The sequence below is a fragment of the Terrapene carolina genome, unplaced genomic scaffold (assembly GCF_002925995.2).
Source record: "Terrapene carolina triunguis isolate 2854851 unplaced genomic scaffold, T_m_triunguis-2.0 Scaffold88, whole genome shotgun sequence".
Taxonomy (NCBI): Eukaryota; Metazoa; Chordata; order Testudines; family Emydidae; genus Terrapene; species Terrapene triunguis.
Window position 1 is genome coordinate 46,288,249 of NW_020664439.1, and position 10,249 is coordinate 46,298,497.

General features: G+C 65.5%; 1 protein-coding gene across 6 annotated transcripts in view; it reads right to left on the reverse strand.

Annotated features, from left to right (window-relative positions):
• Positions 1–519: 519 nt before the first annotated feature.
• Positions 520–10,249, reverse strand: part of TNK2 (tyrosine kinase non receptor 2) — a 62,298-nt gene continuing 52,568 nt past the window's right edge. For 4 of the 6 annotated variants that reach the window (XM_026650130.2, XM_026650126.2, XM_029911095.1 and 1 more), the window contains exons 11-16: positions 8,990–9,081; positions 7,961–8,005; positions 4,108–5,414; positions 2,108–2,203; positions 1,453–1,580; positions 520–781 (exon numbers count right to left, since the gene is read on the reverse strand). In XM_026650130.2, coding sequence (XP_026505915.1) covers positions 775–781; positions 1,453–1,580; positions 2,108–2,203; positions 4,108–5,414; positions 7,961–8,005; positions 8,990–9,081 — 1,675 coding nt within the window. In that variant the 3' untranslated portion in view covers positions 520–774. The remainder of the gene's footprint in view (positions 782–1,452; positions 1,581–2,107; positions 2,204–4,107; positions 5,415–7,960; positions 8,006–8,989; positions 9,082–10,249) is intronic. The other 2 variants (XM_029911097.1, XM_029911096.1) reach the window with 1 other exon arrangement.

The following is a 10,249-nucleotide window of genomic DNA, read 5'->3' on the forward strand; positions in this document are numbered from 1 at the left end:
CCAGCGGTGTGACGGACGAGGCCGCTAATATGGGGCGGGAGCGAAGCAGCCTTGAGGAGGAATGCGGGGGGCACACACAGCTGGGCTGGGACAGGACTCCCCATGGGGCTGATGGGGGGTGGCTTTGGCCCCACAGTGAGCTCTGTGCCCTAGGGCTCTCCCCCCACCCCAATCCCCGGGGTTGCCAAGCAAGTGGAGGGCAGAGGTGTGGCTGGTGCTTGCTGAGCCAGTGTCTGCCCTCGCCCGGCCCTGCCAATGGAGTGAGCCCGGGTTCCTCGCCCACTCTGCCAGCCACTCCAGGGCCGGGCAGGACCAGGCTGAATGCCGGGCCTGGGTGATGGCTCCATCCCTTTCATGGAGCTCGGGAGAGAAGAGCCAGGTCCAAGCTGAGTGCTGCTCTCTTCCTCTGGGCCCCCTGGCACCGGAGTGGGGGGCCAGGGGAGGCCGCTCCTGAGCCCCCTTTGCTAGCCAAGGCCCAGGGGCAGGTGGGGTGCAGCACACAGCCAGGGCGGCACCGGGTTCCTCTCCAATAGAACATTTATATATATATATTAAAATTACATTTCTCTTTACAAAACAATTCTTCAGCGAGCTCCGGGGCAACCCCCAGCGGGGTCCCGGGGGCTGCCCCTTGCCAGTCCCGAGCCCCGGTCAGGCTCTCAGCCCTGCTCCTGGCTCTCCGGCCAGCTCAATCCAACGTGGGGGGCAGGCACCGCGGAGGTGGGGCAGGAGGTGCCCGCTCCAGGTCTGTCTCAGCTTCCCGGCCTGTTGCCGTCACCGCCTGTGGGACAAGGGGAGCAGGTGAGCTGGGGGCCCAATCCTGAGACACAGCGGGCCCTCTGTGCCCACAGGGGTGCCCCACGGCATCAGGCTCTCTGGGGCTGAGCCCCACTGGCTGCCCGGCCAGTCCCTCCCTGGGCTGGAACATGCCCTTCCTCCCCTAGCCATGCTGGGCAGCAGGCTCTGCTCTGGCCCACCCAGTCCCGGCTGCATGGGCCCCTGGGGCAGCCGCTCTGCCATCGGCTGGAGCATGTGCTGGGGGCCCCACACAGCTCCCAGGGAGGGGCTCCCGCTGGGGCAAAGCCTGGCCCTGAGCCCCTGCTCCTTCCCTGCTGGGCCCCGCCCCCTGGGGAAACACAGATGGGTCCATTCCCCCATCTCTCCAGACCAGCTCTGCCCATGCCCTGCCAGGGATGGGGGTCAGGCTCCGTGGCCACAGCTGCCCGCCTGGTGCCGATTCCAAGAGTGGCGTCCGTCCTGCCGGGCGACACCAAGCAGCCACGGGATGGAGCCTGGCCCGCCCGGGCGGGCAGAGGCTCTTGTGGTGCCCCCCGAGGGGCCCAGCTGTCGGGTTACAAAAGGGGGATCCCCGAGAGCTTGTGCTGAGGCTGCGAACCCCTTGGGGTTGCCGCGCCAGCGCAGGGGAGGGACTGGGGAAAGGGGGCGGCGTACTTCTGCCTGGCGGCGCTGGCGGGGTCCAGCAGGTGGCAGCTGGCCTGCTCCAGGTTCCAGTCGAACATCTCCAGGACCCTGTGGCACTCCCCCCTGGTCTTCAGGCCCAGGCAGAAAAGCTGCTCCACCTGCAAACCACAGGGCACAGAGGGTGAGTGGGGGGCGCCCCGGGCAGCGGGAGGGGTAGGGACGATGTCCACGCAGAATCCCGCCATCCCCCAGGAGCTGTGCTAGCCTGGCCCATGTGTAGAGTGGGGCGGGGTGGGCTCCCCCGTGGTTCTTCATCACCCCAATGGGATGATAGGCAGACACGGTGCCAGTGTGGGGGCAGTGGCACAGGGCTGTGCTGACTGTACCCGGGTCAGATGGGAGGGCGCACATGCCCAGCTCTGCTCCTGGGCCCTCTGGCATTGAGCGCCCCGCCCCCCAAGGGATCAGGCCACCCCCAGCAGGTGGCGCTCCAGGCTCGGTGCAGTCACACAAGCCAGGGCTCAGGTCCTGCCGCCCCCCCAAAACCCAAGGCCCGTCCCTGCAGGCAGGGCACCGGCTGCTGCGGTGCCAGCCCGGGCCAGAGGACAGTGGTGCACTGCTCGGGACACGGCCTGCGGAGTAGAGGAAGAGGGGGTCCCAGAGCCTCCCGGCCCCTGCCCGGTACCTTCAGATACTGGATGGCACGCTGAACGTTCCAGCCGTGGTTCTGCAGGGCAGCCTGGCACTCCTCGGTGGTCACGCCGTGCACCATCTCCTGCACCTGTGGAGACGCACCCCGTGAGCGCTCGGTCCGGACAGGCTGGCACTGCCAGGGGGCTGGAAGGTAGCCGAGGGCTCGCAGGCCATTGAGTGGTGGGGAGCTGGGAGCTCTGCTGGGCCCCACTGAACAGCCTGCGAGCAGCACGCCGAGGGCAGGGCGGGGGCAGGACTCCGGGCGGGCGAGTGGGCAGGCTGTCCTTGGGCAGCTCATTCCCCTCTGCACAGGGGCCAAGGGCTCTGGTGGCACTGGCTGGAAGGGGCTGGTTTCATAGGGCCAGTGCAGGGACGTGGCTGGAGAAGCCGCCTCTGGGCTCCCCAGGCATTTCAGCAGCACCCAAAGGCCACGTTACGGGCGTCAGTAAGGGGGTGTCTGGGCCTCAGCAGTGGTGGCAACGCAGCTCGGCGTCAGGGAGCGACTTTCACCGTTTGGGACCATCAGCCACCCTCACGCCCCCGCTGGGAGGCAGCTTCACATCAGCCCCACTTACAGATGGGGAAACTGAGGCACACGGGGGCAGGAGAGACAGTGACTTGTCCATGGTGACAGTGTTAGGAAGAGAACCCAGGAGTCCTGAGCCCCGGCACCTGCAATGGCTGCTGGATGCCCCCTTTCTAGCAGAACATCCCCTGCAGCCTGTGGCTCCCCCCAGATCTCCCCCCGCCCTGCTGGGCAGGCTGCTCTGTGGGGCCCAGCAGCGAGAGGCTGTAATCTCACGCTGGGACAGCAGGTGGCGCCCCAGGCCTTCAAGGTCAGAGGACTGGGCCCCGCTCCAGACGGTTGCAGTGGCACTCGCCAGAGACAGGGCCTGGCTTTGGGGCTCCAGCAGGGGAAAGGGGGTCACTCCTCCCCCCCCGCGAGCCGCAGGGCTTGGGGAGGGAAGCGCCCGAGTTGTCCCACCCCTGGCCCCGGCAGTCTGCTCCCCAACATGCCGTCCGGCGCTGGTGCAGATCTCCTGCTCTTCGGCCGAACGGCTGCTGACCACGGACGGCTCCCCCCTCATACCTCCGGGGCACAAACGGGGAAACGAGGTGCAGAGAGGGGGAGATAGGCAGTAGCGCCCTCTCTCTCGGTGCTCGGGGCAGCCCTGGGGCTGGTGCCCTGTGGGGCCAGGGACCTGCAGTGTCAATGCCATCACACCAGCTGCTCCCAGGCAGGGTGACCTCCCCGTGCCCCGGATGCTACTTGCTAGTGACTGCGCTTCGCTGGGCAGAGGCAGCCGCGCAGCCAGCCCTGGCATCGGAGGGCAGCCAGGCAGAGCTGAGCCCACGGGTGCCCTTGACGTGACTGTCGGGCCCGGCGTGCCGGGGTAGGGCTCGGTGTCTGCCCCACCAGTGCACACAAGTGGCATGGGCGCGCGGGTGGCAAGGGAGTCACGCGGGTCCAACCAAGCAGGATCAGTCCCAGAGAGTCCGGTGCCGGGCACAGCGCACAGGAGCGGGGCAGGCTGGCTCTGACATTAGCGCTGGCAAAAGGGCTGGAGCCTGCAGCCCACTGAGTGGGTAGGGCACAGGCATCTCACCCCACGCTGCCCCACAGCCAGGCACCCACCCGGTGCACCATGCTGCGGGGAAGCTGCGCGGGGTTCCCCCCCCGAGGGGCTCGGTCCACTCGCACCCAATTCATTCGCCTGCTGCCTCTAGGAGAGGGGCCTGGGGAGAGTAGGGAAACTGAGGCACGGCAAAGGGCTGGGATGCGCCCCAGGTGAGGCACAGCCCTGGCCCCTGGGATCTCCCCCAGCTGCGAACCCTGCTGGGCAGGGACGGCCTCGTCTCACACTAGAGCTGGTGCAGCGCTGCGGCAGCTCCCCATGCAGCTGGGGGCAAGGCCCTGCCGTCGAGCTGGCCCCACCCCTACACTGGCTGGCCCAGCCCCCTTCGCCAATCGCCCCGCGAGGAGCCACTCACCAGTCGCACTTTCTCGGCGGCCCGGCAGCCGTCGCCGCTGCTGTCGTAGATGATGTTCTGGACGCTGCAGGAGGCCCTGAGCGCCCCCCGGGGGCCGGGGTTGCTGTTGTTGGCCGAGCAGTTGGGCTGCTGCACCATGGGGCGGACGGTGGCGGTGCTGACCACGCGGGGCGCCGGCTCCTCAGGGCTCCGGGCTTCCTTGAAGAACTTCTCGTACTTGTGCAGGTAGGCCGGGGGCTCGGGCAGCAGGTAGTAGTGGGTGTTGCTCACTTTCCGGCCGTCCTTGACAATGGGCAGGATGCAGGGGCCCCTGGCGCTGTCCTTGTCCTGCGCTAGGATGACCTTGGGCGTGGCGTACTTGGGGTCCGAGGCGAAGCTCTGCGTGGTGGGCATGGCCTTGCCCGGGGAGGTGGAGAGGGAGGTGGCCAGGGCCAAGGGGGAGCAGAGGCTGGCCCTTTGCTGCGGGGAGCCCACCTGCAGAGCCATGGGGCTGGGAGTCCTGGAGGTGGGCTGGGATAAGGGGTCACGGGGCGGGATCTGGGGTGGCCGGTCCTCCTCGCCCCCTGAGGCCGGGGACAGCTCCCCCGACCAGCGCCCGGGCTCGTTCCTCCGCAGGGGCCGGGGCGGGATGGGCACGCGGGGCGGGATCTGCGGCTTGTCCTCGCCGGGGCCGGGCGCGGGGCTCCGGGGCACGTGCAGCCGCTTCATGCACTCCTGCTGCAGCTCCTGGAAGATCTCGGTGGTCTGCGCCAGGCTGGGCTGCTTGGCCCCGTGGGGCGGCAGGAAGAGGTTGTCCTCCAGCGGCACCGCCTTCTCGTCCTCGTCCCAGGCCAGCCGCCCCACCAGCCCCTCCACGCTGTTTATGGAGCACACCTCGAAGTCGGCCTCGTCCTGCGCCACGTCGTCGTAGGCCGGTGGCGGGGGCAGGGGCCGAGCGTCCCAGTCCACCACAGGGGTGGGGTGGAGGGGCCGGGGCAGTGCCCGCGTGGGGCTCTGGGGGGGGGTCTTGTCCAGCAGGGAGAAAGCCTCCATAGCCAGCCTGGCAAGGGAGGGGGCGCTCAGCTCACCGACCGGCGAGGGGGTGGCGGGGGGCGGCTCGTCCCCAAAGTCAATCAGTGGCGCCTCGCCACAGGAGGGACCCCCACCCTTGGCCCGGCTCAGTTGCCGCTCGCCCACCTTGGTGCCTGACACCCAGGCCGACGGCTTCACCAACTTCAGCCCCTTCGGGGGGCCCGGCTTCCTCAGGCACAGCCGCTTGAGGCCCGTGGAGAGGGAGTCGTCCTCGCTGACGGGGTCGTAGGAGGGCTCTGGAACACAGGGAGGGGGAGATCTCAGCACCGCAGGGCGCCCATGGGCCAGGCACCGACGGGGTGACTCCCGCACCTGCCTGGCATGGGAACAGGCCCTGCTGAGGGCCCCTTCCCCAGGCAGTACCGCGCCCAGCCTGGAGCCCCGGTGGGACGCGGGGCGCAGAACTCCGGGCCCCTCCCCAGCTGGATCCATACTGCGGGAGGAGACGGTGCTGCCCCCGGCGTGGGGCTTTTGGGGCAAATACAGGGCAGTTCAGCATGTGCCTGTGAGGGGCTGAAAGTCCTGACCCGCAGCCTCCTGCCATCCCTGCCGTGGGCTCCCCAAACCCAGCTCCGCCAGCGCCCCTCAGTCCGGACCCACAGCCCCTGCTAGCCCAGCCCTGAGCCCCTCCTGAGCACAGGCTTAGAATCACAGAATCATAGAAGATTGGGGTTAGAAGAGACCTCAGGAGGTCATCTAGTCCAACCCCCTGCTCAAGGCAGGACCAATCTCCAACTAAATCATCCCAGCCAGGGCTTTGTCAAGCCTGACCTTAAAAACCTCCAAGGAAGGAGATTCCACCACCTCCCTAGGTAACCCATTCCAGTGCTTCACCACCCTCCTAGTGAAATAGTGTTTCCTAATATCCAACCTAGACCTCACCCACTGCAACTTGAGACCATTGCTCCTTGTTCTGTCATCTGCCACCACTGAACAGCCAAGCTCCATCCTCTTTGGAACCCCCCGTTCAGATAGTTGAAGGCTGCTATCAAATCCCCCCTCATTCTTCTCTTCTGCAGACTAAATAACCCCAGTTCCCTCAGCCTCTCCTCATAAGTCATGTGCCCCAGCCCCCTAATCATTTTCGTTGCCCTCCGCTGGACTCTCCCCAATTTGTCCACATCCCTTCTGTAGTGGGGGGGACCAAAACTAATACTCCAGATGCGGCCTCACCAGTGCCGAATAGAGGGGAATAATCACTTCCCTTGATCTGCTGGCAATGCTCCTACTAATGCAGCCCAATATGCCGTTGGCCTTCTTGGCAACGAGGGCACACTGCTGACTCATATCCAGCTTCTCGCCCACTGTAACCCCCAGGTCCTTTTCTGCAGCACTGCTGCTTAGCCAGTCGGTCCCCAGCCTGTAGCAGTGCATGGGATTCTTCCGTCCTAAGTGCAGGACTCTGCACCTGTCCTTGTTGAACCTCATCAGATTTCTTTTGGCCCAATCCTCCAATTTGTCTAGGTCACTCTGGACCCTATCCCTACCCTCCAGCATATCTACCTCTCCTCCCAGCTTAGTGTCATCTGCAAACTTGCTGAGGGTGCAATCTATCCCATCATCCAGATCATTAATGAAGATGTTGAACAAAACTGACCCTTGGGGCACTCTGCTTGATACCGGCTGCCAACTAGACATCGAGCCGTTGATCACTCGCCATTGAGCCCGACAATCTAGCCAGCTTTCTATCCACCTCATAGTCTATTCATCCAATCCATACTTTTTAAATTTGCTGGCAAGAATACTGTGGGAGACCGTATCAAAAGCTTTGCTAAAGTCAAGATATATCACATCCACCGCTTTCCCCATATCCACAGAGACAGTTATCTCATCATAGAAGGCAATCAGGCTGGTCAGGCATGACTTGCCCGTGGTGAATCCACGTTGACTGCTCCTGATCACTTTCCCGAGCACAGGCTTCCCGGATGACAGGCGTGTGAAACTGAGAAGCAGCCACTGGGGCTTAGGAAGGGAGGCCACCGAAATGCAATGTTCACTCCTGACCCACGCAGGATCTGAACCTAGGACCACCATGTATTCACCCCCTACCTTGCCCTCCCCAGTCTCTCTGTTTAAGCTTTGCCTGGACCAGGTGTCCCCGAGCTTTGCCCTAGAGGTCTAGGTCTGGGGTCGGAGCTCACTGCATGCATCCAACACCCCATGCACTGGACTCTGCTCCTCGGGGGCACACCCCTGGAGGTGCCAGCTCTCACCGCAGACCTTGCCCGCCCAGCGGCCTCCCGCCTGCTCTACCTGCCTCCCGCCCAGCCCAGAGGTTAGTACATGCAGCAGAGTCCAGGCCAGTGAGAGCCACGGGGCAGGGGGCGTTCTGAGTCGCCAACAGGTTGGAAGCAGAGAGGGGCCTGAGTCACTGAGCCGAGGGCTGGTCCCACGGAGAGCCCAGGTGCGTGTGCCAGTCGGGTGTGTCTGGTGGTGGGAGAGACCGGGGAATCCACCAGTCTCTGCCGCGGCCGGCCAGCTCAGCCGAGAGACCAAATGGGGCAGGGAGTGTGGACTCACCTCTGCCCCCTAGAGGGGAGCAGGGCTGGAGCACCCTGAGCAGGGCCATGCGGGGAAGCTGGCACTGCCCGCGCTCTAAGTGCCCTCGCTGCTGCTCACACAGGGCGTGTGCATGTCTGTGTCTATGCGCCGTTGGCACTGGCGTCTCGGTGCCGGGAGCCAGCAGCTCCCAGGCCAGGAAGCGCCCCGCACGCCCCCATACCTGGCAGAGAGGAGTGAGGAGAGAAGAGAGAGGAGAGGAGCAGAGAACGGCCCGACTTACTCGTAAGGAGGATCGCCGGCTGCGGTGGCCGAGGCGGTGGATCCCCTGCAGGAGAAGAGAGAGACCCCAGAGGAGAGAGGAGGGGTTAGCTGGCAGAGGCAGAGAAGCCAGAGGAAGCAGGGAGGCAGCTGGATCAGTAACGGAGCAGGTAGCAGCAGCACAGCCTGGCCGGGGATCCGGCTGGAACAGCTAACGCTGGGTTTCTCCGATGTGGCCCCTGAGTTTGGATGCTCCACTGGAGCCAGCTGGGCTGGGTCACTGGGAGCGGCGGGCATGGGGCACTGCAGAGAGTCAGGGCCAAGCGGTCTCCAGCTGGGCACCCAAAACTCAGGCAAATTTTCAAGGGTGCCCAAGCATTTGAAGCCCGTCACAGAACAAGCCCGACATGGCAGGTGTGTGCGTAGGGCCTCCCTCCTGGGATCCTTAGGGCTCCAGCACCACCTGAACACCACAGGAAGGAGCAGCCCGCTCCAGGGTGGCAGCTGGGCTCTGCAAAGCCGCTCGACAGTTTAGGACAGGAAGCAGAGGCCTGGGTCCTGCTGGAAGTACAGGAGATCTGGGGTGGCCGTGCGGCGGGAGGTGCTCTGCCGCCGGCCAGGGCTGGGGGCTGGCACTCGACCAGCTCCGCGAAGCAGCCGCAGTGGAACCATGGAGCCGGTCGAGCGCCGGGGAAAGGCTGCCTTGACAGAAGGGCGGAAGGTCTAAGGCTGGCAGGAGCGACACGCCCACTTCGCTGGGCATGCTCGTCCCTGCACCCACGCTCTCCTCCTGGCACAACGTGGCCTGGGAGCCCAGCCAGGGCCACCTGGCATCCCATTGCAGCTGCCCTCCCCTAAGGGGAATGAGAGGCCAGTGGAGACTATAGGTCCCAGCAGGCAAGTGCTGGGGATGGCAGGCGCCAGGGTCCCAAGGAGCATTGCATGCTGGGACTCGTAGTTTGAGGTCCAGGACTGTTGCAGGCCATGTGGCATGGGCTGCAGGCATGCCTGCCTCGGCAGCGCCCCGCAGCAGGATGGCAACGTGGCTTACTTTTCGCCCGGCTCGGGAGCTGGGTGGGTCTTGCTGCGTTCAGGTCCACGCCTAGCACGTCGGGAGGGTCCATGGGGTTTCCCAGGTACAGCCTGTGGAGAGAGAACACACAGGACGGTCAGCAGCATGCCCCACGCCAGGGGCTCACCCCCCCAGTGCTGTGGGGAGCCTGGCCCTTGGGCACTCCTGGCACCTGGCCACATGACGCTGCCCCTCTCAGGCGAGAGTCCAGTCCCATCCCCTCGGCTCAGGGGCCTGGTGGCTGAAAGGCGCAGCCCCATCTGCAGGGCCCCCGAGGGCGGGAGAGCCAAGTGGTAGGGCCAGGGGGGCTGCTCAGATCTCCCCTGGGCTGGCCCCAGAGACTAGCACAGCCTGCTAACCCCTCCCGGCCGAGGAGCCCCCGTTTTGCCACCCCTTCCACTCCCAGGTACTGACTGTGGCTGGCCCTCAGCACTGCCAATCCACAGCAGCTGGCAGTCCCCACCCATGGGGCAGGGCCAGAGTCTCACCCCCGGGAACAGGTGGGGGGGGGGGCTAAGGGATGTGGCCATGGTCAGACAGGGTATCAGTGGCAGAGCAGGGGATCGACGTGGGGTCCCCAGAATCCCAGCCTCGTGCCGTAACCACGGGCCACCCGGCATCTCCCTGGCCTTGGTGCGTGTGTGCCCGGGGGACCATACACTCAGCTCCCATGACAGCCGAGGTCTCCAATATCCAGCTCCCACAGGCTGCGCCCCCTGGCAGCTCTGAGGATTTCACACTCCCCTGACCCCACTCAGACCATCTCCAGAGCCCCTCCCCCAGCTCCATCCCCACGTGCTGGCTGGACTGGGCCGGGCCCCCAGGAGCAGCCAAGGGCCAGGAAACAGGGCAAGGCCAGGGCCAGTGCCCAGAGATGGCAGTGCCAGGGCTGGGCTCTCCCTGGGTGAGCTGTGCCAAGCAGGGTGTGGTGGGAAAGTGCCAGGCGAGTGAGAGGGAGGGATCCGGAGGCCTGGGCGTAGGTTCCCTCTCCCTGGGTACACGTCGGCCTGGACGCCACAGCCCCATGCTTCGCACCTGGGCAGGGCAGTGCAGGGCTCCTGCTGGGCAGGTCGTGGGAAAGACTTGGGGGAGATGCAGAGGGTGATAAAGATAAGCAGCAGGGCAGGGAGCTTAGTGCCAGAGTGCAGCCAGGCAGGGGTTGGGTATGGGGCACTGGCAGAGCTGTGTATAGGAGCCCAGGGCTGGGCTAGCAGGGGGCTGCGGGTCGGGATTGGGGGG